Source organism: Saimiri boliviensis, chromosome 17 (assembly GCF_048565385.1).
Source record: "Saimiri boliviensis isolate mSaiBol1 chromosome 17, mSaiBol1.pri, whole genome shotgun sequence".
NCBI classification, from domain to species: domain Eukaryota; kingdom Metazoa; phylum Chordata; class Mammalia; order Primates; family Cebidae; genus Saimiri; species Saimiri boliviensis.
This window is the reverse complement of record NC_133465.1, coordinates 30204293-30230891: the sequence shown is the minus strand read 5'-3', so window position 1 is coordinate 30230891 and position 26599 is coordinate 30204293. Positions and strand designations below refer to the sequence as shown.

The 26599-nt window shown below is 45.7% G+C and overlaps 1 protein-coding gene across 1 annotated transcript in view; it reads right to left on the bottom strand.

Annotated features, from left to right (window-relative positions):
* PHF12 (PHD finger protein 12) overlaps positions 1 to 26599 on the bottom strand; it is a 49416-nt gene that overhangs the window by 4331 nt on the left and 18486 nt on the right. Inside the window, exons 3-11 of the mRNA XM_003931440.3 lie at positions 18625 to 18697; positions 15858 to 16251; positions 12694 to 12814; positions 10420 to 10552; positions 8251 to 8415; positions 4184 to 4342; positions 2829 to 3624; positions 1462 to 1587; positions 545 to 688 (exon numbers count right to left, since the gene is read on the bottom strand). Of these exons, the coding sequence (XP_003931489.1) occupies positions 545 to 688; positions 1462 to 1587; positions 2829 to 3624; positions 4184 to 4342; positions 8251 to 8415; positions 10420 to 10552; positions 12694 to 12814; positions 15858 to 16251; positions 18625 to 18697 (2111 nt within the window). The remainder of the gene's footprint in view (positions 1 to 544; positions 689 to 1461; positions 1588 to 2828; positions 3625 to 4183; positions 4343 to 8250; positions 8416 to 10419; positions 10553 to 12693; positions 12815 to 15857; positions 16252 to 18624; positions 18698 to 26599) is intronic.

Sequence of the window (26599 nt, the reverse complement as noted above, 5' to 3'; positions counted from 1 at the left end):
TTGCAGCCTTGACCTCCCAGGCTCAAGCAACCCTCCCACCTTAGCCTCCCAAGCAGCTGGGACTATAGGTACATGCCACCATGCCTGGCTATGTTTTAAATTATTTGTAGAGATAGGATCTCACTGTGTTGCCCAGGCTGGTCTCCAACTCCTGGGCTCAAGTGATCTTCCCGCTTCAGCCTCCCAAAGTGCTGGGATTACAGGTGTGAGCCACTGCACTCAGTCGGGAAGCCCTTCTAATTCCAGTATTTGAAAGCAAGTGAGCAAAAAATACACTACATATACCCAAAGGTACTGGTAGCTGCTTTGCTGTGTCTTGAAGTGGACTTATATGCACACTTCCCCAAGTCTGATCAGAAAGCTGTGGTTGCCATCTTGTTCCTGCTCTCTTGAGAAAAAAACCATGGTGCTTTATTAAACCCTTGAAAAACACACAAGGAGGTTTGAGACACTGGAAGCTCAGATTCTCCATGGAGGCAAGGTGACCATTCGCACACGTAGAGGGGAGATCTGATGATGTGGTGACAGATGTGTACATGCGCACCTTCTGTGTGGTGCCCTCCAGAAGCCAGCTGATGTGTCCCGACACTGCCCAGTGAAGGTTGGACCCGGGAGGGAAAAAGCTGATGTATTCTCTGCAAGGCCAGAAACTTGATCAGCTTCTCGTCCAGCATATTAATCTCGATTTCTAATAGCCAAAGAGAAAGATGAAAAAGCAGCTGAGGTGGAAGCAAATCAGGGTCACAGTGCAAATAGTCAGCATTTCTAAAATCCAGCCAAGTGATTGTTACTCACACAGGACTGAGTAGAGTGTACAGGGATCTGCAGCTGGGCATCGTACTTGCCATTTGCAGTGAGATGGACCCCAGTGCAGCCTGTGCAGCTGCTTCCTGTAGTTGCGTAGACTGATTTTAATTAAAGTGGTTCTAGAAAGGCAGAGTGGAATAAACCACTTGCCTGTCTGTGGGGGAGGGCCTGGATGTCTGATATTGAGACCTGAATTTTCTTTTTTTTCCTTTAGTGTCGTGACTCGGATACGAACCGAGACCTGAATTTTCTACCCACCTTCTGTTCACAGAGATCAAGATCTGTCCCTGTTCTCCTGGACTTTGGGGGTTTCCCACAGATGAAGTCCCTCCTTTGGGAGTGAGGATCCTAGTTTTATTCTGCAAATCCAGGTGATTTGCCTAAAGTGATTTTGTTCTTTTCTCACTGGTTCAGCTTGGCTCTGACCTCCCTTCATCTTTGACTATGAGTATAAGCATATGTAGAAGGCAGAGCTGTAGGGAGCTTTCTTTTTCACCCCACTCCCTTATTCAAAAAGATACTCCTCATTCCCATTTCCCCGTAGGCCTTTGGGGTCAGGTGTTCCTTCTCTCCCTTTCTGAAATGAGCTGAATGATATCTAGGAAAGCACCTCCAACATAGCAACCGTTGGAATAGCAGCTGCTACTCACTCACCTCCATTGACATCCATAAATGCTCGAAGTGAGTTGGTGAGGTCCACCATGGCAGTTGAGTTGGCTGGGAAAGAGGGTACGGTTAAAGCGCTTCCTATGGATAACGTGCCGGGGCTGACCTTGCCATCTGGGGACGGAGCAGGAAGACTGTTACTTACGTCGCCTGAGGGAAACCCACCGGTCCAATCCCCCACTGCTGAGACAGGTCTGGATTTCGGACCCAAGGTGATGTTCCCTTCTTGATTCTCAACCCATAGGTTCTGGAACTCCTAGAGCTAAAAACGTGTGGTGAGGAAGGGCAGATGGAACGACAAAGCACCCGGGCACGCAGGAGTCTCCAGAGCACTGAGAACCATTGAAATCCACTGCTCTGGGGAAAGTGGTGGGGCAGCTTCATTCTTCGGGCCATGATTACCTCCCTGCTGCCTCTGCTCTTAAGTAAGTGGTGCCTGCCCTTGTAATTCCTGCCAACTGAAATATGACTCACAGTGTGGAAAACCTACTTATGCTGGTATTAAGCGATAAACAGAGATAGGAAAACAGCTTGGGAGTGGGGCCATCCTGGGACCAGGGGCCCCCATGCAGAGAAATCGCAATCACCTGGTTACCGAGACTCCCAGCTGACTAGGAGGCCGGCTTCAGTTCAGACGGGAGAGACCACAGGGGGTTCCGGCAGCATCTGAAACCTGGTTCAGATGCCGGGGTCAGCAACCTTGAGGTCCTGAGTGCTGACTGGGGACAGCTGAGAGGTCCACAGTAGGCCAAGTGCAGACCTAGAGGACCACCCTTTTGCCGGTGGCCCGAGAGCAAGCTTCTGGGTTAGACCAACCCCTGTGGGCATCCCACTCTATAGCTCCTCTGAAAGACAGTGCTGCTACCTATCCCTGCTTCCTGACACGGGAGTTCCTCACATGAACTGTTCCTGAGACTATACCTCAGGCATGAATCCACTCTTTTGTGTGGATCTGACAATACTGAAGCCATCACCCAGAACCTCAGGTTAATCACAGTAATTCCAGAGAGCACCCTGCCTTAAGGTTACAGAACAAAACAGGTAGGAGCCTAGGCCTGGAAGGTACAGGATGGAGTCAGGAGACCTGAGCTGTGGCTCCAATCCTGTCACTGACTCAGTAGGTCATTTTAAGGAAATCACTAAAGCTTTCAGAGCCTAAGCAGTCCCATCTATAAATGGGACAAGTTAACATGCGATTCCTCTTCTATTATGGAAATGGAAGTAAGACAAACAATACAGAGGCCAAAGTCCCTCTGAAGTATTCACAGAGATATAAGTGCTTTTGGAATCTGGTCTTATTTGCCAGGAAGAGCATAACATTATTCCAAATCACCCCAAGGCTGAGCAGCACTCACCTGACGATGGCGCTGGTGAGCAGAATCGTTGGTTGGCTGCTGTGGCCAAGATACCATCTCCTGCTGCCTGGGGGGGAGTGAGCACCCGGGTGGCATTTGGGGGTGAGCCCAGTGGCCTTGAATCTGTCAACGGAGGTCCTATCTGTGATTGGACAGTCTTTCTTTGCAAAGTGCTGGTGTTCTCGATGCTGGCACAAGAGCTGGGAATGGAAGGGGGCAGGCTTGGGACAGGAACCAAACTCCTCTGGGGGCAAGAGCTGGGGCCAGTGGCATTCTCTGTCTTCACAATGATGCCGACGGTGTGGTTCTGAAGGCCCACAGCTGCTGGTGGCGTGAGGGGCCGAGGCCAGCTTTGCCGGTATGAGAGGCCTGGTAGGGGGGTGTTGGCGCCTGGAAGTCGCCGGGGGTCCGTGGAATCAGTAGGGCTGCTGTAGAGGTGTGGGCCATTGGCTTTCACCTCTGTGTTCACTGGCCCGTTGGCAGTCCCACAAGGAACTTTCTTGGATTTTTCCGCACAAGAACTGCAGCCGATGTCCTCTAGGGCTGAGGGCTGGTGGGGTGGAGAGCAGCTCAGGGAATTCTGGGTGCTAATCCCTGAGGGGCAGGACAAGGGGTAGTGGGAAGGTGTAGGTGTCTTGTCAGCTGTTTGCAGGGTGGTGGTGATTGAGCTGTCAGTCACAATAACAGGCTTAATATCAGCCTTCTCTGTCTGTTCAGAGTCCCAATGCGAAGGCATCTGCTTAGCAGATAAATGTTTCAATATGCTGCACTGGAGCGCAACAACACTACAGAGCCACTGCAATGGAAGGAGAGGAGAGGAGAGGGGGGTGAGAGGCCTGAGAGGCGCTGGTCCTTCCCGCCACAGTGGCCAGGGCTGCAGCAGAGCTGACAAGCAGTTTCCGAGGTCTCATTGCGAATGCTCACAAAGGGTGTGCTTGATTCCTGATAGAATTCCATTTCCATTCCCAAGCAAGACTTGTGGGTACACTCAGCAGGCAACATCCCCTCTGGCCAACAGAGCTTGAGATCCTCATTTTGGCTCTGCCTTTAAGGCTTACCTTGTGACCAATATCCAGCACTATCACTTAACCTCTCTATGGGTCTACTCATATCTTTCTAGGGTATGGATTTCAGTGCACTGGGGGAATGATGCAGAGAAGCAGAGCGGTTGACTTTGTAGGTCTGTTACTTGCCTTTGTGATTTGAGCCAGAAGTTCCCTCTGGAATACTCAACTATTGAGGGGTTAGGATGAGGGTAGGTGGGGACAGGAATGAGAATGACTGAGGCTACTTTAGATAACAGCTGTGGTGACATGGGAGATTGAATTTGGAATCCCAGCCCTGCCTTCACTCACCTCTTGCTGCTCTGCTTGGGTGGCTAAGTGCTCAGAGTTCAAAAGGTGCATCTGTGATTCCTCAGGGATCCCATTGCAGATCAGCTCCCCGTCCCGAATGGCCGCGGGTGCAATGAGAGGGGGTGGAAACTGGTACTGAGATTTTATAGCATCGGGAACCTGTTCAGGATAGATAGAAGGAGGAAGCAGATGGAGATAGTTCCAACATTTCCAGTTGATTCTGCCCTGGTATGCTGTTCTGTCTGTGGTACTGGTGCCCAAGGGACCATCCACTCTGGGGTCCACTGAGGAAAAGGAGGCTCAGAAATGGAAATATAGCAGATGGGGTCTCCACTTGTCTTCATTAAGGTCTAAGGCCTGCAGAACATAGAAACCACCGTGTGCTGTCTTCTGCTTCAGCCTGAAAGGTGTAAGATGGGTACTGGACAGGGTTTCAGAATGGTACTCTGGGTTCTTATTGCTCAGTGTCAAGTTTGGGAGGTGGGTGAGCAGTCACTGAGAGATAAAAATGCTTGGCATGAGGCCTGGCTCATAATAAGCACTCAATCAATGTTAGTTTCCTTCATCCATTCATTCACGACTCATGAAACAACTAAAGATCTCTGTGCAACAAAGACAGAAGACACACTCTGAATCACACACCATGGAAGAATGAAAGAGCCACACAAGCAAAGAGTCATTCATACATTCAACCAACATTTATTGAGCACCTCTTGTGTCTGGGCACTTTTCCAAGTTCTAGATATCCAGAGATGAATAAAACTTAAGACTTGCCCTCAAGGAGCTCACAGTCTAGTTGGGAGATAAACACAGAAATATTACAACATACGGTAAAGGGTTCTAGAATAGACATATGTGTAAGGTGCTATTAAAAACATAAAGAAAGTTGGGTGCAGTGGCTCACACCTGTAATCCCAGCACTTTGGGAGGCCGAGGTGGGCGGATCACCTAAGGTTAGGAGTTTGAGACCAGCCTGACCAACATGGCAAAATCTGTCTCTACTAAAAATTAGCTGGGCATGGTGGTGGGCACCTGTAATCCCAACTACTTGGGAGGCTAAGGCAGAAGAATTGCTTGAACCCGGGAGGCAGAAGTTGCAGTGAGCCGAGACTGTGCCACTGCACTCTAGCCTGGGTAACAGAATGAGACTCTGTCTCAAAGAAAAAAAAAAAAAAGAGTGCTTATTTTAGTTTGGGGGACAGGAATTTGGTATTAGGGATTTTTTTTTTTTTTTTTTGAGATGGAGTTTCGCTCTTGTTACCGAGGCTGGAGTGCAATGGTGTGATCTCGGCTCACCGCAACCTCCGCCTCCTGGGTTCAAGCAATTCTCCTGCCTCAGCCTCCCGAGTAGCTGGGACTACAGGCGCATGCCACCATGCCCAGCTAATTTTAGTATTTTTAGTAGAGACGGGGTTTCACCATGTTGACCAGGATGGTCTCGATCTCTTGACCTCGTGATCCACCCGCCTCGGCCTCCCAGAGTGCTGGGATTATAGGCGTGAGCCACTGTGCCCGGCCTAGGGGAAGATTTTATAGGAAGTCGGTATTTGAGTTGACACTTGGAAGTTGAGAAGGATCTTCCAGGCAGATAAAGGAAAAATAAGGAAGAGGGAGAAGCATGTAAGGCTTAGAGATGTGATAGCACTTTGTGGACTTGGAGAACATCCAGAGAACCAACAGATTTGGTGACAAAGTCTTTATGGAAGACAAGGGAAGAAGAACTGAAAATGGTTCCCAGAATTTTAGTTTGAGGGATTGAGTAGAGATCATTGTTATTCACTGCAATAGGAGATACAGGAAGAAGAGTAGATGTGGAGAGGCAGAAGACTTTTGGTCTTAGGCAGGTTCATCTTGAGGTATCTGTGGGATGGGCAGGCAGACATGAATCTGGATATGAGGAGAAAGGAATGGAATATGGAGTTGAGAGTCATCACCATGGGCTGGTGATGGCCTTAGTTGGTGCCAAGGGCTTTCTGAGATCACTCAGGAATGGGAGAAGGAGGAATGGAACAGTGGGCTAATCTAAGGCTACCACTGGGGAAGAGTAAAGGGCTAAGTGGAAGAGAAATTCCCAATGAAGATACACAGTTCTCAGCCCTTGAATTTCCATAATCAAGGGTAAAGGCTACTGTTCCAGGAGAGAGCTGAGGTTCTTCACCAATGTTCTATGGTGCTACAGTACTCATTTCACTCTCAAGCTGTCCAAGTACAAAATGCTTGACTTATGACCTTTTGAGTTTCCTTACTAGAGAAACACTTAAAAAAAGGAGGCCAGGCGCAGTGGCTAATGCCTGTGATCCCAGCCTGACCAACATGGCGAAATCCTGTCTCCACTAAAAATACAAAAATTAGCCAGGCATGGTGGTGTGTGCCTGTAATCCCAGCTATTCAGGAGGCTGAGGCAGAATTGCTTGAACCTGGGAGGCTGTGGTTGCAGTCAGCCAAGATCGTGCCACTGCAATCTAGCCTGGGCGACAGAGCGAAACTCCATCTTAGAAAAAAAAGGGTGGGGAGATGGGCATCATATAATGACAAGATTTTTATCAAGGTCTCCTGCCCTGTTCACTTCAGCAGCCATGCTCTCTGCCAAATCTACACAGTGAATTACACGGTCTGCTTTACTTTTAGATCTGTTTCACGGAGATGAGGCATACCACCTTTAATATCCATCCTCAAAATATTTGAATCTAGTTTTGAAAAACCTATGTTTCCACTGATGTATAAATATTTGCCCAGTTAAGTTTATTATACAATTTTCAACAGTTAGCATCTTGCTACTGCTGATACCCACTAGAGGTGATGGCAGTGGTATGATTTTTTTTTTTTTTTTTTTTTTTAAGATGGAGTTTCACTCTTGTCCAGGTTGGAGTACAATGGCACAGTCTTGGCTCACTGCAACCTCTACTTCCTAGGTTCAAGCAATTCTCCTGCCTCAGTCTCCAGAGCAGCTGGGATTACAGGCACCTGCCACAACACCTGGCTAATGTTTTGTATTTTTAGTAGAGACAGGGGTTTCACCATGTTGGCCAGGCTGGTCTCGAACTCCTGATCTCAGGTGACCCACCTGCCTCAGCCTCCCAAAAGTGCTGGGATTATAGGCTTGAGCCACTGTCCGGTTGGTGTGATTGATTTTAAAGTGTGACTGCCACCAAGTGGCCATACTTGAGAATTGTTGGTTTCTGTTAGCACATTTCATTTTGAAATGACCGTGGGATCATTTCAAAAGAGAAAAACAAGTTTATATATGGTATATAGAGTTCGGCCCTCTAGGTTTACTGAATGAGGGGATTGAATGGCTTAAAAACATCCTGACAACCACCAGATGCTTTTCAAGGAAGGAAATATTTCTGTCAATCTCTGTAAACACACTTTGGCTAATGTCAAGTGCATATAAATGTTAGGTATTATTACAGCAATGTTATAATAATACCTAACATTTCAAGGAAGTAAATATTTCTGTCAATCTCTGTAAACACACTTTGGCCAATGTCAGTATTATAGCATAGCTGTAATAATACCTAACATTTATAAAGGCAGGAGAAATTAGCCAATACAGTCCCTTCCAAATTCAGGAAGGAAGGAATACAATTTGAAGTATTGGTGATATATTAACAGCAGCCTGGAAAAATAGATTTAACTTTCCTTTAGATATTTTCCATTTAAGCTCCTGAGGTGGGATTAGCTCTTCACCTTCCACATGGCTCTTTCTGCTTAATCACCCCTACCTTTACCTTATCTCTTTGACAGAGGCCATCTAACAGGAACAGACAGAATGAGTGTTAGGCGAGGGTGGCAGTAACAACAGAGCACATCTGGGTTTGGTGGGATGGGCTGAAGAGTGCTTATCCTTTAGAAAACTGGAGACTGGTAGACTTCAAAGGCTAACTTGAGGTTTAGCCCTCATAATCCTGACCATCATCCCCAAGTATTAAAATGAAGGTCACACTCATTACTTATTAGACGCCACAAACGTAACTCTGGGGCTTCAGTTTCCCTGCCTGTAAAATTAGGACAGTGATTCCCTGTCTACCCCATGATGGGAGTCAGACCACCTAATTGTGACTCACCTTCAAGCTTCTTCTTTTGACCGACTGGAGCACACGACGGTTAGGAGGGTGCTTCTTGTGGATTCGGTTCAGGAAGTCCACTTTGACGACATGCTGCGAGATGGTGTCCTGGAAACGATCAAACACCTGGCACCGATTGCTCAGCGTCATATTCTTCTGGTTCAGCTAGGGACAAAGCAGACACAACCCTGTGGTGAGCCTCAAAAGGTACTCCCTGTCCCAGTTAACCCCATTCCCTGTGTTTAAAAACAAGAAGCCCTCGGGCACATGGGTTCTGTCAATTAGGGACCAGGATGTTGGCGCTCCTGTCAGAGAGTAAGAGAACATTGATGAGACTTCCTACTCAGCCCTGTCCAGTCCAGTAGAAGAGAGCCAGTATGTTCCTGCTCCCTAGAGAGCCTTAAGGAAGGCAGGAGAAATTAGCCAATACAGGCCCTTCCAAATTCAGCCTCTGACAGTCTTCTGTTCCAGCTCAGACAAGCCTTTTTCAGAATCCTCTAATAGCAGCACAGGTTTCAGAGGAGGCATATGCTTTGGCCCTTAAGGGACCCAGACTCCCTTCCCCATAAGGGGTCTCTCTCTCACAGGAAAAGCAGGACTGTGTCCTACATAGGAACCTGACTGACAACTGGGTCAGAACCAGAATTCTGTGTGCTCTGCTCTATTCCTACTCCATGGTACCAAGGAGCATAAGTTAACCCATCTTGTATCAGTCTTCCTCTACTGGAAGGGAAAACTGGATTGCTCTTACAGGCCAAAGGGAGAAAAGAAAGAAAAGTTTCTGCAATAATATACAGAAGGTATACAGAAATTACACCACTTTTCCTCTTCTACATTTGGGTCCCTACATTTTAATTCAAAAGAAAGAACCTGTTGTGGCAGCTTCCCAATTAATAAATTAGGGAAAATCTTTAAGTGGCTAATAAAAATTTAACCAATTAAGAATTTCTCAACTGCTAGAAAGCTGCTCTTTAAGATTCATATTTGGGTAAACTGCTTACAGTAATTTTTTTTCTGGTTCATCAGGAAGCAAGACTAGGAGAGAAACAAGGAAGCAAAACAAGACTAGATTTTCCTCCTAGAAAAATCTTTGAGTGGCATGAGTCAAAAGAACACAAAATAACTCTTCTCTTCCATGTGTACAAGTCTTTTTATTTTTTATTTTTTTTTTTGAGGCGGAGTTTCGCTCGTTACCCAGGCTGGAGTGCAATGGCGCGATCTCGGTTCACCGCAACCTCCGCCTCCTGGGTTCAGGCAATTCTCCTGCCTCAGCCTCCTGAGTAGCTGGGATTACAGGCACGCGCCACCATGCCCAGATAATTTTTTTTGTCTTTTTAGTAGAGACGGGGTTTCACCATGTTGACCAGGATGGTCTCGATCTCTTGACCTTGTGATCCACCCGCCTCGGCCTCCCAAAGTGCTGGGATTACAGGCTTGAGCCACTGCGCCCAGCCCATGTGTACAAGTCTTTAACAGAGGTTCCTCTCAGAGCAGGGTCAGCAGCACACTGCCATGAGGCCAACGGTCATTCCGTGGTTATCACCATTTGACAGACAATGTCTTAAGCAGTAGACTTTTTAATTTGGAAGGCTGCTCTTATGAGGGAGCTCCTTCTTCTCAAATCCGCTCCCATTCAATCTTGTGGGTGACTGTTCTAACTGCCTATAAAGAGATGTCCTAGACTTATTTTGGAGATAGCAAGTAACGGCTCTGTTCCAGCCTCAGTCTGGAAAAGACACCCAAGACTCTTGGAAGATAAAGCAATAGGATCTTCACACCATCATTCATTCAACAGCGTATTTACTCAACCTCATTTGGTGCCTGGGACACATGTACTCTAGACAGCCAGTGATTTATTTCCTTAAGGTTGGATCTAATATACTTCCCTTTTAGGGCTGTAACCTCAACTGCTTAATTCACTACAGGAGAAATCACAGCCAAGCACTACTGAATTACGTCTGTGTGGGTAGCCAAAACAAAACTGTGTGAGAAAAAGCACAGCTGCAATATGTCAAAATGATCAGAATTGAGTAGAGTGGCCTGCAGAAACTAGAACCTGTGACAATGTGGTGAACTATAGCACCAAGCTGACCTTAATATGATTTCTACTGTATCAGTCCACGCTCCAGCTATGCCTATGGAGGACTGAATGGACACTGCTGTGCTTACCACCACATGTTCGATGTGATTCGGACACATCCATCTGCCCAGGGGCATGGCAGTGAGCGGCGGCTCGAGGCAGTCCATGTGAAACAGGAGGGGGCAATAGTCACACTGGATGAGAGGAGCCACGCGGCAACTCCTGCAAAAAAAGAGATGTAGGGCATTTCTGTGGCAAGACAGAAAAATTCAAACTAACACTGACCTGTGGAATAGCCTCCCCTCCTTAATCCTAACAATAGTCTCCCACATCTTCCTCCAGTGATTCAGTTACATTTATGATTAGAAGAATGGATGGATTTGGGGGCTCTCAATTATCCTCTCTTCTAAGAAGAATGTGTCTTATGGGAAAGTGAATGTTTATTTGGAGTACAGCTAAAGTGGCTGTCAAAGCAGGGATGATCAATGCTCAGTATTCACTGGGGGAAAACAGTGAACTCTGCTCTGATCTTCCTACTTCTTAAAAGAGAGAGAGACTACCTCATTAAAAAAAAATCACTAGCAACCTTTCTGGAGTCTTAACTATAGCAAGAAAATATTTCTCTTCTGCATGAAGCACTCAGCAGAACTGACAATTAGAGGTGTGCTGGAAAAACGATCTTGTAATGTATTCATATAAGCAGGGTTCAAGGGAGGGGGACTAAGGAAATTACAAGTGCAATTTGTAACTACAATACCCCGATGGTCCCTGAGATGTACTGAAGCCACAGTTTGTCCTGGCTCAGAGTTCTGCCATTCTACTGTCTAGTTCCCTTTCCCCATAGCTTTTGCTGTGGAACATTTCTTTTTGATAGTTATTTTCTCTTGCTACCCTGCTCTGACCATAATACAGTTCTCTAACACACCCAAGCCAACAAGTCCACCTTCAGTAACTGCAGCAGCTGGTTTTTGTCAAAGAGATCCTATTTGAAGGAAACCTGTGTCTCAGAGACTGCAACTGGGGCAGCCTAGGGGCTTTTGAAAGTCATCCAGTCCAACATACATTATCATGAATACTTATACTACTTTTAAACTTATCTTTTTTTTTTTTTTGAGACGGAGTTTCGCTCTTGTTACCCGGGCTGGAGTGCAATGGCACAATCTTGGCTCACCGCAACCTCTGCCTCCTGGGTTCAGGCAATTCTCCTGCCTCAGCCTCCTGAGTAGCTGGGATTACAGGCACGTGCCACCATGCCCAGCTAAATTTTTTTATTTTTAGTAGAGGCGGGGTTTCACCATGTTGACCAGGATGGTCTCGATCTCTTGACCTCGTGATCCACCCACCTCGGCCTCCCAAAGTGCTGGGATTACAGGTTTGAGCCACCGTGCCCGGCCTTAAACTTATCTTTAGTGATTCAAGTTAATATTTAGTTTAAGTCCAACTCTTCTCGTTCTAGTGTCTATAAACACAGTATTTATTTATTTATTTTTTATTTATTTAAAATACAAGGTTTCGCTCTGTTGACCAGGCTGGAGTGCAATGGTGTGATCACGGTCTAGCCTCCAGGGCTAATCTGCTTAAACTTCCTGAGTAGCTGGGACTACAGGTGCGTATCACCACACCTGGATCATTAAAAAAAATTTTTTAAATTTCTTCTCCTTTAATATAAAAAAATTTTAAATTTCTTCTCCTTTAATGTAATTTTTTTTTCCTTTTTTTTGAGACGGAGTTTCGCTCTTGTTACCCAGGCTGGAGTGCAATGGCGCGATCTCGGCTCACCGCAACCTCTGCCTCCTGGGTTCAGGCAATTCTCCTGCCTCAGCCTCCTGAGTAGCTGGGATTACAGGCACGTGCCACCATGCCCAGCTAATTTTTTGTATTGATAGTAGAGAAGGGGTTTCACCATGTTGACCAGGATGGTCTCGATCTCTCGACCTCGTGATCCACCCGCCTCGGCCTCCCAAAGTGCTGGGATTACAAGCTTGAGCCACCGCGCCCGGCCAATTTTTTTTTTTCTTAAATAGATACACAGATTCACTGTGTTGCCCAGGCTGGTCTCAAACTCCGATGTTCAAGCAATTTGCCTGCCTTAGCTTCCCAAAGTGCTGGGATTATAGGTATGAGCCATTGTGCTCAGCCTAAACACAGTTCACAGTACTCCTGTGCTGTGATTCTTCAGAAAATGTTGTTAACACATACTCATTCAGACTCTCGTCAGTCCATTATTCAGTGAGTGTCCGTGTACTCATACTATCAGAATATGGGTTGTTCATATTTAACATATATGGTCTGGAAGAGGTGATGAGAGAAAGAGTATCACTTGCTAAATATGAGAAAAAGCCCCTTAGTATGAAAGAAAATACCTGTTACACGTGAAGCAGACTTTGACCGGTAAGGGAACAAGACCATTGTGATCTAATTCATGCTGTGTCTTCTTAACATTTTTCCCTGTGGTTTCCTCCTTTCTCCTCCTTTTGCTAGAACCTAGAAAAGAAAGTGATGATGCTGAACTATCCCTCGCTTCAGAGTTCCTAGCCTGCAATATGGAAACAACATTAAGTGACAGAAACAGATCTTATGCATGTGCCATGACCTAGACATGGATTGCTCTCTGAGGCCCCTGGGGTTGATTTTAAGCTAGAAAAAGGAATGAGAAGGCAGAAAAAAAAAAAGAGACTGATACATAAGTCAGAACCAGAAGTTACCTGCTCTATGGCAGAAACAAATCTAACTGTTTTGCAAACATAAAATGGTCAGAAACGCTAGGTTAGATACTGGCAACCTAAGAAATATAAATGTCCAAGTCACATAGTCAACAAGGACTATTCTGTGGAGTTGGCCTGCAGCCTTCAACCACTGGGCTCAAGCAACCTTCCAGCCTCAGCCTCCAGATTAGCCAGGACTACAGATGTGCGGCACCAATCTCGGCTAACTTTTTTATTTTTTTGAGAGATGGGGTCTCATTATGTTACCCAGACTGGTCTCCAATTCCTGGCCTCAAATGATCCTCCTGTCTTGATCTCTCAAAGAGCAAGAATTATAGGTGTGAGCCATCACACCTGGCCCACATTTTTATAAAGAACAGAGAAGCTGGCCAGATGCGGTGGCTCATGCCTGTAATCCCTGCACTTTGGGAGGCCAAGGTAGGCAGATCACGAGGTCAAGAGATCGAGACCATCCTGGCCAACATGGTGAAACCCCATCTCTACTAAAAATACAAAAAAATTAGCCGGGTGTGGTGGCACGAGCCTGTGGTCCCAGCTATTCAGGAGGCTGAGGCAGAAGAATTGCTTGAACCCAGAAGGTGGAGGTTGCAGTGAGCCAAGATTGCGCCACTGCACTCCAGCCTGGTGACAGAGCAAGATTCTGTCTTTAAAAAAAAAAAAAAAAAAAAAATCAGTGTAGCTTTGACTCCATATGCATCCTTTTTAAGCTTACCAATTTCACTTTCTCTGAGAAGAAAAAGTAAGACTTAGAAGCTTTAAGATATCAAGAAGCCAGGACTTAATAAAAGGAAAAAAGAATGGAGGGCAATTTGGCAGTATCTATCAAAACTATAAATGCATAGTTTTGACCCAGCTATTGTCCTACAGATACAGTCACACATCTATATATGTGTACAACGATGTATTTACAAAGTTATTCACTGAAGCACTACCAGTAGTAATAAAAGATTTGGAACCTAAACGTCCATTAATAACTACTATGCAACGATTAAAAAGAGTGAGGAGGCAGCTGGGTGAAGTGGTTCACGCTTGTAATCCCAGTACTTGGGAAGCCGAGGCGGGTGGATCATGAGGGCAGGAGTTTGAGACCAGCCTGGCCAACATGGTGAAACTCTGTTTCTACTAAAAATAGCCAGGTGTGGTGGCAGGCGCCTATAATCCCAGCTACCCGGGAGGCTGAGGCAGGAGAACTGCTTAAACCCCAGAGGTGAAGGCTGCAATGAGCTGAGATCGTGCAACTGCATTCCAGCCTAGGTGACAGAGCAAGGCTGTGTCTCAGGGGAAAAAAAAAAAAAAAAAAAAAAAATCTTTATTAATATGAAAAGACTTCTAGAACATATTTTAAAGTTAAAAAAAAAAAAGGCAAGCCGGGCGCGGTGGCTCAAGCCTGTAATCCCAGCGCTTTGGGAGGCCAAGGCGGGTGGATCACGAGGTCAAGAGATCGAGACCATCCTGGTCAACATGGTGAAACCCCGTCTCTACTAAAAATACAAAAATTAGCTGGGCATGGTGGCACGTGCCTGTAATCCCAGCTACTCACGAGGCTGAGGCAGGAGAATTGCCTCAACCCAGGAGGCGGAGGTTGGGATAAGCCGAGATCGTGCCATTGCCCTCCAGCCTGGGTAACAAGAGTGAAACTCTGTCTCAAAAAAAAAAAAAAAAAAAAGCAAGGCGTAGAATGGTTTACCTAGTATGTTATTTAAGGGGAAATTAATCAGCATATATTTGTATTTGCTTTTATATGCACAAAGAAATTTGAGAAGAATAAACAAGAATCAACCAATGGTTATCTGTGAAGAGCAGGAATGTGGAAAGTAGCAATGGCAGACAGGGATGGGAGGGAAATTTTCATTGCAGCCCTTAATATTTTTTGATTTTTGAACCATGTGAATGTATTATACTTTTTTTTTTTTTTTTTAAAGATAATTCTGGGGCTGGGTACTGGTGGCTCATGCCTGTAATCCCAGCACTTTGGGAGGCTGAGGTGGGCGGATCACCTGAGGTCAGGAGTTCAAGACCAGCCTGGCCAACATGGTGAAATCCTGTCTCTACTAAAATACAAAAATTAGCCAGGTGTGGTGGCGTGTGCCTGTAGTCCCAGCTACTTGGAAGGCTGAGGCATGAGAATTGCTTGAACCTGGGAGGCAGCGGTTGCAGTGAGCCGAGATTGCACCACTGTACTCCAGCCTGGCTGACAAAGTGAGACTTTTTCTCAAAAATAAATAAAATAAAATAAAATAAAAAATAAAAAAATAAAAATTTTAAAAAAGGAAAAAGGTAATTCTGGGGAGGTGTAGGAATGTAGTTCAGAGACTGAGAAAATGAAAAACCAGGTGGCGGGGCATAGTGACTCACTCCTGTAATCCCAGCACTTTGGGAGGCTGAGGCAGGCGGATCACGAGGTCAGGAGTTTGAGACTAGCCTGGCCAAACATGGTGAAACCCCATCTCTACTAAAAAAAATACAAAAATTAGCTGGGTGCAGTGGCTCCTGCCTGTAGTCCCAGCTATTTGGGAGGCTCAGGCAGGAGAATCTCTTGAACATGGGAGGTGGAGGTTGCAGTGAGCTGAGATTATGCCATTGCACTCCAGCCTATGTGACAGAGCGGGACTCTGTCTTGAAAAAAAGAAAAACCACGTAAACTCTGCAATGGCTAAGACCTTCAAAGATCTCAAGCAGATCCAGGAACAGGAACCGAGATAGTAGCTACATGAACAGTGACTCCACAGGCAGCACTGCTCTTGTGCTGGTCCTTTGGGGAAGCTGGGGTGGGGGAGGGATATGATGATGGTTTGGCTGACCTGGTAGTGCAGTGGTACAAGTCAGTTCATTGGGCAACTGAAATTGGGTGGGGTTCCGCTCCATGGCGGCAGCAATCAGCAGCTCAAAGGGCCGCCTCAGCTGGGGCTGCACATAGTCTGGCTCCGCTGCTACTGGTTCCTCATCCACGTCAATGATGTCTTCGTCGACATCATTCTGCTCAGAGGTGGGGGTCTCTGTGCTGGCGTTGGATGTGGGCGTGCCAGGCCTGCTGGCTCTCCTTTCCAGGATCCGGGCATGGGCAATGGCCTTTAGTTCAGTTTTGCTGGCCGATCTGTCCAACAAGTCAGTGTCACTGATGGGGGATGTAGTCCGTTTGCCAGATTTGTCCACCAGTCCATTGACATGACCCAGCTCCTTTTTCTGCTCTCGTTTCTGTGCAAATGAACAGGTGGGCCCATCAAGAAAAATACCATGAAACAAAGAGATGGGTGCTACAAAGTCCTGGTAGATCACTAATCAAAATTGTAAAAGTCCTTCGCATATCACACTCATCTATCTGGTGACTTGGAACGCCGACTGTTAAAGCTGACACAACTATAACTGAACTGGAGCTGACAAAACTATTGCATCAGAGAATCACCAAAAAGTGTGGAAAGTTAGGAATAATTATGATATGACAGACAACATCTATAAAGTACAGGGTAAAAGGCTAAAAAGGAAACACAGTGAGAATAAATTTAGTGAGACTAATAGTGAAAATCAATGAGATCATTATAGTTTGCCTTAGAGCCTCCTGACCTCCTGAATGGTTTTAAAAACTTTGCTAAAAATAAATGACACTTCTTAGAAGGTGGGGAAATGGAAAAAGATTAAGTGTACTCAGTGGAACTAGATGTCTGATAGTACATTTTCCTCCAGGACTCCAAATAGTTTAGTCAAATATAGGTTTAATACTGATCTAAGGTAGGAGGATCTGTGATCTTATCCTACTTCTGCCACTGATCCCCTCTGACCTTGTGGTGACTCAGGCCGGTGGGCAGGAATTTCTTCATCTGTAAAATGAGACAGAAAAATCATTCTTCTCCTCCTCTCAGGGATATGGTGGAGGGACATAAAAAGGGTCGTATATAAGAAAGGGATAATTTGGAGTTGGAGTAGGACCTAGCTCTTCCACTACGAATCACGATTGGACCTGAATGTCACGGGCTGATGAAGCCTAGAGGATGTATGATTGCAATTCACTTCAGTGTAAATACAGGAGGCCAAAGGAGAGTAGTGCTGGTGATGGTGGAAAGGCAGATTTGGCACTGGTAGGCAAAGAAGTCTGTGTGAAAGGTCAGAGAGACATCTCAGGAAAAGTGCCCTGTGTTAGAAAAGGGCATACTATAATCCCCAACAAACAGCTCTGCTTCTAGAAAACCGATGAAGAGGTAATAGAGGTTTAGAATGAGAAATTTTGTTTCAAATATTGGGTCTGTCAATTCCTTGAGTTTTTAGGAAAGTTAATCTACATATTTGAGCCTCCACTTCTTCCTTTCTGAAATGGAACTCTACTGACAGGATTCGGTATCCATCTATGGTTGTATGGATAGGTAATGGGATAACATAATTCAAACACCTGGCACATAATGGGCACTAACATCATGTTATTTCCTTTTTCCCACCCTCTTTACCTCTTTTCCTTCATCTCCCACAACCTTCTCAGGTCCAGCTTTTTTGAATGGCAAGTTTCTGAGAGGGCTCTTAGCTGGCAGGTGCCTCTAACTGGCCCTGCTCTGACCTAATTAGGGACACACAGGAAAGGATCTTGGAAGGTGGAGAGGCTGGAAGATAGCCTGGTTTATGGAGACATTTTACTATAGCTGTGGTTAGGTGGCTGCCTTGGCTTTAGCTCGCTTTTTAATATGAACACTATGCATGTATTTGAAAAATAATGTCTGCTTGTTTACCTTCTTTCTTAAAGGCTGAAACTGTTACATGCAAACCACAATCTGAATCATCTCATCCTGTTTCTGCAACCAAGGAAGTCATTCATTATGACATCATATTTGGGGACCAGGCAAATAGAGGTGAGGTCACAATGTAGGAAAGTTGCTTGTTGTATAATTAGTGTGGGGGGAGCACAGGGAGGTGGATTACAATGCACAGACAAATTCTAATCCACAGCCTACAATTTGAGGGTTGGGTCAATCATAATCTGAGTGCCAGCACACCTACTTCCTTTTTCAATAAGGGAGAATTTAGGCTCTTGTTACCCACAAGAGTTTTGAAAGCAGAAAACAATAAACGATGTTCTTGAAGCCAGTACTGAATTATCAAAGCTGAAGGAAGGGAAGCTAAAGAGAGATTAGGAACTTGGGGTACAAATGGGTTAAAAATCCTCTCCATCAGTATGCCAAGTCTCTCTGGATACCAGTGACTTTATTTGTCTTAGGGTGAGAGAAAACTCCTTTTTCCATCAAGCTGGAGAAGCAGCCTTCATTTTCTTAGCCATGGATAAGGCTGCCACATTCAGGCAACTTATTAGGAGGTCAAGAAGAAGTTAAGACTACTCCTGTCACTAGTGACTAAACATGGCTCAGTAAATTAACACACCTCTTCTGCCCATTTCGGTAGCCCATGTTTGGATTTTTAGGCCCTACTGGATTCCAAACAGTCACCATGGAAGAGTAGGGTGATTCCAGGGCTGGAAGAGACAAGAAGAAGGGACAAGAATGCCTTCAGGGCCAGGCCGTCTTAGCTCTAGCATATCAGTGCTCTGGATCAGGCTTTCTGGACAGAGTCTTCAGAAAGCAGCATGATTACCTTTCGGCGAACAGTGCACCGGTGACACATCCACTCTCCGGGAGGCAACATCTCTTCACTCAGTGGAGGGTTACTGTGGGGAACAGACAAGGGCAAGACTAAGTAACTAGCCCTTTGAGGCAGAAGAAAAAGCCTAGCTAGGTCTGCATGTTCCCAAACTCCTATTGTGGCCAGTCCTGCAGCACTGCTAGGGTTCTGTCCTTCAAAATGCTTAGATTCACTCATAATAATGTAAGGAGTGAGCATCCCTTCTCACAACTTAGAGAGAAAAGCCAAATCCAGAGCTATTAACACTGGGTTTATAGGGAAAGGCATAATAAAATCACTGAGAAGTCTTCTACACTGTTTTTTAAAAGCCTGTTAGTGTAGATCTAAGCTTTTCTAATTGCTGTTCAAAAGCCCTGTCACGTGGTCCCATTCCATCTTTCCAGGCTCCCTTCAGGTACTCTTCCTACTAATCAAATGGAAGATTTCCTATTTCTTTCTCTAGAATATCCTTCCTTTAGAAAGCTATGCCTGTCAAAACTCTCTTCATCCTTTCATGCCTGCCTCCATTAGCGGTGATGGATTAAAGACAGCTGCAAATTATTTGCTCTGCCTCCCATCCACAGGTAGTCCCTTTCCCTCCTCTTAAAATTGCACTTGTCTTATGACTTGCTTTGACCACAGAATGCAGCAGAGGTGACAATGTTGCAACTTTCAAAGCCAGGGCTTAAGAGATCTGCAGATTCTCCTTTTTAAAAAATATGCTTGGAAAGTTCCACCTCAGAGCCCTGCTGTCATGCTATGAGAGAGGACATGGAGAAGACAAGATATTCCAATCAACAGCTTTGGGACAAGTGCGGTGGCTCATGCCTGGAATCCTAGGACTTTGGGACACTGAGGCCAATGGATCACTTGAGGTTAGGAGTTCAAGACCAGCCTGGCCAACATGGCAAAACCCCATCTCTACTAAAAATATAAAAATTAGCCAGGTGTGGTGGTGCATGCCTGTAATTCCCGCTGTTTGGGAGGCTGAGGCAGGAGAACTGCTTGAACCTGGCGGGGAGACTTCAGTTCAAGATTGCACCCCTGCACTCTAGCCTGGGCAACAGAGTGAGACTCGAACTCGACTCCAAAAAACAGCTTCAGCTGAACTCCAAGCCAAAAGGCAGCAGCAACTACTGCTATGTGAGTGAGTTATCTTGGATATACCAGTTCAGTCAAACCTCCAAATGACTGCAGTCCCAGCCAACATCATGTGAAACAGAAAAACCATCCAGCAGAGCCCAGACAACCCTCAGAACTCAGAACTGTGAGAGATAATTAACAAGTTTCTGTATTAAGGCCACTGAGTTTTGGTGTAGTTTGTTATGCAACAATAGATAAACAAACAGCTTTCCCATGAGTTCACATTATTCCTGTATCTGGAACCTCTTGCTTTTGGCACTTCCCATGCTTTGCCCATTTCAGCAGTTCTCTTATATTTTAGTTTTTTGAGATGGAATCATGCTCTCGGCTCACCACAACCTCCACCTCCTGGGTTCAGGCAATTCTCCTGCCTCAGCCTCCTGAGTAGTTGGGATTACAGGCACGTGCCACCATGCCCAGCTAATTTTTTGTATTTTTAGTAGAGATGGGATTTCACCATGTTGGCCAGATGGTCTTAATCTCTTGACCTTGTGATATGCCTGCCTTGGCCTCCCAAAGTGCTGGGATTACAGGTATAAGCCACCGTGCCCGGCACCTACTTCTTTTATTAGAAGGACTAGGAAAATGGTTACATCTCTTCCAACTCTCTGTATCTTTATAAATGTAGGGGTTGTGCACACAGTGGATCGCCTAAGGTTGGAAGTTTGAGACAGCCTGGCTAACATGTTGAAACTCCATCTCTACTAAAAATACAAACATTAGCTTGGTGTGGTGGCGGCGCCTGTAATCCCAGGCACTTGGGAGGCTGAGGCAGGAGAATCCTTTAAACTTGGGAGGCGGAGGTTGCAGTGAGCCAAGATTGCACCATTGCACTCCAGCGAAACTCTGTCTCAAAAACAAAAAACAAAACAAAAACAAACACAACAAAACAAAAACAGACTATACTTATGCTTAAGAAATTACTACCTTTGGGTTCTTGGCTAAGTCATTTACTTGGAATGGTTTGCAGGAAAGTTTTCTTCAAAGAATTGGGGAAATAAGTAAAAAAAAAAAATGACGAGTATTTTTACTATACAGGGAGTCTCCTTAGTCTCAGGTCTTAAAGCTAAACTGTTTTACCATTTCTACATAAAACAGCACTTGACTTGGCAAATTTTTTTAGCTCCCTGTTTCCCCAGATCCCTAAGCAACAAGTCAGATGCCCACCAAGCCATGACAGCTCATTGCTTCCCTTCCTCCCTGTTTCCTTAGTGAAATTCTCAGGAGGATGTTTACCAGGAAGCAGGAAACTGGAAAAATAGTGGCCTGCTGGGACAGGTCTCGAAGCCCTGGAGAACCACAGGTAAATGTCACCTGTAATTCTTTGTTCATTCTCTCCAATCTAATTCTGCAAAAGGCCACATCCAAGCTACTGAAATACATGCATGTAATTTTCTTTTTTCTTTCTTTTTTTTTTTTTTTTTTAATTTCTGAGACGGAGTCTTGCCCTGTTGTCCAGGACAAGACAGGCTAGAGTCCAGTGGTGCAATCTTGGCTCACTGCAACCTCTACCTCCCGGGTTCAAGTGATTCTCCTGCCTCAGCCTCCCAAGTAGATGGGATTACAGGCGCCCACCACCAAGACCAGCTAATTTTTGTATTTTTAGTAGAGACGGGGTTTTACCATCTTCATCTCCTGACCTTGTGATCCACCTGCCTGGCTGCATGCATATAATTTTCAAAGGCCTATAGACTCTGCTATGCTTCAGTAGCTGTCATATCAAAATTAACCCTGAGCCGGGCGCGGTGGCTCAAGCCTGTAATCCCAGCACTTTGGGAGGCCGAGGCGGGTGGATCACGAGGTCGAGAGATCGAGACCATCCTGGTCAACATGGTGAAACCCCGTCTCTACTAAAAGTGCAAAAAATTAGCTGGGCATGGTGGCATGTGCCTGTAATCCCAGCTACTCAGGAGGCTGAGGCAGGAGAATTGCCTGACCCCAGGAGGCGGAGGTTGCGGTGAGCCGAGATCGCGCCATTGCACTCCAGCCTGGGTAACAAGGGCGAAACTCCGTCTCAAAAAAACAAAACAAACAAACAAACAAACAAACAAAAAACAAAATTAACCCTGAAGGGTGTCACTTCTGATTCTGTTTCTCATCATTCCTGTTCATCTGCCCACTGGCTTTGTGCCAAGATATCCTATATCAAACTTTTAAAGTAGGGAAGGGTAAGGGAAGGTGATATGGGCTTAGATCTTTCATTAAGACGTGAATGGTCTCTTGGCCACCCTTCATGCTTTCCTCAATCTATTCTCAACCTTGCTGGCAGAATAATTATCCAAAAACACAAAATATAAGTCTGATCATACCACTCTCCTGATTTAAAGCACTTCGACGATGAACATCTCCCAACCATTATAAGATTAAGACCCCTGTGGCCAGAACCCTCTTTTTGCTCCAGCTTGATTACTTGGCCGACCCCCTACATGGCCCATACTGTTTCTCACCTCTGTCTCTGCTCACTCCAGGGCTGCTACCCACAACTGTACCACTCCTCCCCAACTGCTTCACCAGGTAAACTCTTTTTTTGTTTTTGAGACAGAGTTTCGCTCTTGTTACCCAGGCTGGAGTGCAATGGCGCGATCTCGGCTCACCGCAACCTCCACCTCCTGGGTTCAGGCAATTCTCCTGCCTCAGCCTCCTGAGTAGCTGAGATTACAGGCAAGTGCCACGATGCCCAGCTAATTTTTTTGTATTTTTAGTAGAGACGGGGTTTCACTATGTTGACCAGGATGGTCTTGATCCCCTTTTTTTTTTTTTTTGAGACGGAGTTTCGCTCTTGTTACCCAGGCTGGAGTGCAATGGCGCGATCTCGGCTCACCGCAACCTCCGCCTCCTGGGTTCAAGCAATTCTCCTGCCTCAGCCTCCTGAGTAGCTGGGATTACAGGCACGCACCACCATGCCCAGCTAATTTTTTTTTGTATTTTTCGTAGAGACGGGGTTTCACCATGTTGACCAGGACAGTCTCGATCTCTTGACCTCGTGATCCACCCGCCTCGGCCTCCCAAAGGCTGGGATTACAGGTGTGAGCTACCGCACCTGGCCCCCAACTCTTTTTTTTTTGAGATGGACTCTTGTTCTGTCACCAGGCTGGAGTGAAGTGGTGTGATCTCGGCTCATTGCAACCTCCACCTCCAGGGTTCAAGCGATTCCCCTGCCTCAGCCTCCTGAGTAGCTGGGATTACAGGATCTCACCACCATGCCTGGCTCATTTTTGTATTTTTTTTTTTTTTTTTTTTTTTTTTTTTGAGACAGAGTTTCACTCTTGTTACCCAGGCTGGAGTGCAATGGCACGATCTCGGCTCACCGCAACCTCCGCCTCCTGGGTTCAGGCAATTCTCCTGCCTCAGCCTCCTGAGTAGCTGGGATTACAGGCATGTGCCACCATGCCCAACTAATTTTTTGTATTTTTAGTAGAGACGGGGTTTCACTATGTTGACCGGGATGGTCTCGATCTCTTGACCTCGTGATCCACCCGCCTCGGCCTCCCAAAGTGCTGGGATTACAGGCTTGAGCCACCGCGCCCGGCCTCATTTTTGTATTTTTAGTAGAGATGGAGTTTCGCCATGTTGGCCAGGCCAGTCTTGAACTCCTGATATGAAGTGATCCACCCACCTTGGCCTCCCAAAATACTGGGATTACAGGTGTGAGCCTCTGCACCTGGCCAAGGCCATCACATCTTAAGATTTGCTTTTTTGAAATACCTAATGCAGGTGACGGGGGGATGGAGGCAGCAAACCAACATGGCATGTGTATAACTATGTAACAATCCTGCAAGATCTGCAAATGTGCCCCAGAACTTAAAAGTAAAATTAAAAAAAAAAAAAAAAAAAAAGATTTGCTTTCTTTCTTTTTTTTTTTTGACCCAGTCTCGCTGTGTCAACCAGGTTGGAGTGCAGTGGGATGATCTCAGCTCATTGCAACCTCTGCCTCCTGGGTTCAAGCGATTCTCCTGCCTCAGCCTCCTGAGTAGTTGGGATTATAGGTGCCCGCCACCATGTCCAGCTAATTTTTGTATTTTTAGTAGAGATGGGGTTTCACCATGTTGGCCAGGCTGATCTGAAACTCCTAAACTCAAATGATCCACCCGCCACAGCCTCCCAAAGTATTGGGATTACAGGCATGAGCCACCATGCACAGCCAAGATTTGCTGCTTTCTTAGAGACAGAACATGCATCTTGAAATAACAAATTTGAAAAGACGGTATCTTGAGAGAAGGAAGTAATATCTAAGATTAAATGGACAGGAAAGAAAGGTCTTAGAAAATGATCATCATAGGCCGGGCGCGGTGGCTCAAGCCTGTAATCCCAGCACTTTGGGAGGCCGAGGAGGGTGGATCACGAGGTCAAGAGATCGAGACCATCCTGGTCAACATGGTGAAACCCTGTCTCTACTAAAAATACAAAAAATTAGCTGGGCATGGTGGCGCGTGCCTGTAGTCCCAGCTACTCAGGAGGCTGAGGCAGGAGAATTGCCTGAACCCAGGAGGCGGAGGTTGCGGTGAGCCAAGATCACGCCATTGCACTCCAGCCTGGGTAACAAGAGCGAAACTCCGTCTCAAAAAAAAAGAAAATGATCATCATAGGCAGAACTCAAACATAAGAATCACCTGTCATAAAGCTTTCTCATGACCATGTTTCCACTCTGCTTCAAATAATTAATTCCTTTCAAGCTAGTTAGAAGGCAGCTTTTCAATTCAAACTTTTTTTTTTTTTTTTTTTTTTTGGCAGGGTCTCACTCTATTGCTCAGGCTAGAGAGCAGTAGTGCAATCTTGACTCACTGAAGCCCTGATCCCCTGGGCTCAAGCAATCCTCCCACCTCGGTCTCCCAAGTAGCTGGGACCACAGATGCATACCACTATGCTGGGCTAAATTTTTTATTTTTTTTGTAGAGATAGGGTTTCACTATGTTGCCCAGGCTGGGTCTTGAACTCTTGGGCTCAAATGATCTGTTTGCCTCTGCCTTCCAAAATGCTGGGATTGTCAGTGTGAGCCACCACACCCGAGTCAATACAAATTTTTTAGAGGAAAGGGATTCATGAAATGGTTCCAGGAAAGACACTGTCATTGGGGTAAGCTCAGGAACCACTTCTGAAAGAGGCTGTTTTGCTCCACATCAGAAATACTGCCGACAGGGAAAGGATTCCAGGGAGAAAGGAGATTCTGCAGTTTCAGGGTACTCATGCTTATTCTGAGGACTCCCCACCTCAGCTACCCATCTCAAAACTCCTTCCCCAGCTGGGTGCAGTGGCTCACGCCTGGAATCTCAACACTTTGGGAGGCCAAGGCAGTGGATCACCTGAGGTCAGGAGTTCGAGACCAGCCTGGCTAACAAGGCAAAACCCCATCTCTACTAAAAATACAAAAATTAGCTGGACAAGGTGGTGCACAGTTGTAGTCTCAGCTACTGGGGAAGCTGAGGCAAGAGAATTGCTTGAACCCAGGGGGTAAAGGTTGCAATGAGCCGAGATTGCATCACTGTGCTCTAGCCTGGGTGACAGAGCAAGACTCTTTCTCAGAAAAAAAAAGAAGAAGAAAAAGAAAAAAAAAAAAGATTGCTTATACCCAATTACTGGAGATAGTAAAAAAGAAGGAAAAAAAACCTTCCTTCCCCGAAAGAATGGTGTTCCCATAAGCTTGGTGTGCAACTCTGAAATAATTACATGCACACCAGAGTCTTTAAATCATGATATGCCTGTCAAGAAAAAATGGCTCTGCCGTAGCTCCTTCTTATCTTCATATAGCAATAAAGACAGGGTGCTGGAGGCCATCCTTTATAAGAGAAAATCATTAAAAGTTAAAAGTCACATAACACTGAGATTACTCTACCAGAGTTTCAGCTACTCAGCAGTGAAAAACACTATAAGGAGCCAATGCTGCTTTTGTAAAAACATCAGTGTGTTTCTTAAACTAAAGCCTAGAAATAGTGGAGTGATAATTTCATTGACATCTAGGTATTACAGTTTACAAAGTATTTTAATAGATGTTCTTATTTGATCTTCACTACCACACTGAGATAATTCTTATTCCCATCATACAGGTAAGGAAACTGACTTATCGAAAGCTACTAAGTAGCAGAATTGGAACCCAAATCAAAGTTTCCTGACTCCTTGAAATCTTGAGCCTAAGCTGTTTTTAACTGCTGTTGTTGTGTTTTTGGTTCACTCTCAGGATATGCTTAAGAGCCCAAGTTGTTTTTTTTTGAGACGGAGTTTCGCTTTTGTTACCCAGGCTGGAGTGCAATGGCGCGATCTAGGCTCACCGCAACCTCCACCTCCTGGGTTCAACCAATTCTTCTGCCTCAGCCTCCCGAGTAGCTGGGACTACAGGCATGCACCACCATGGCCAGCTAATTTTTGTATTTTTAGTAGAGACGGGGTTTCACTTTGTTGACCAGGATGGTCTTGATCTCTTGACCTCGTGATCCACTCACCTCGGCCTCCCAAAGTGCTGGGATTACAGGCGTGAGCCACCGCGCCCGGCCTGAGTGTCTGAATCTTTAGATTCCTTGGGAATTACCTGAGTACTTGGGATGGTGAGCCCTGGAATAGTTGTCTTCTGTACTTGAGTTAGCTTGTCTTGGAAAACTGGTAGCTTTTTAGCCAACAGGCCAAGGACCTCTATTTTCTGGCTTCAAAAGAACATAGCCTGCATTGCTATGAAACACGGATTCTTTTCCACAGGCAGAGATGAAGTTCTTTTTTTTTTTTTTGAGACAGAGTTTCACTCTTGTTACCCAGGCTGGAGTGCAATGGCACGATCTCGGCTCACCACAACCTCCACCTCCCGGGTTCAGGCAATTCT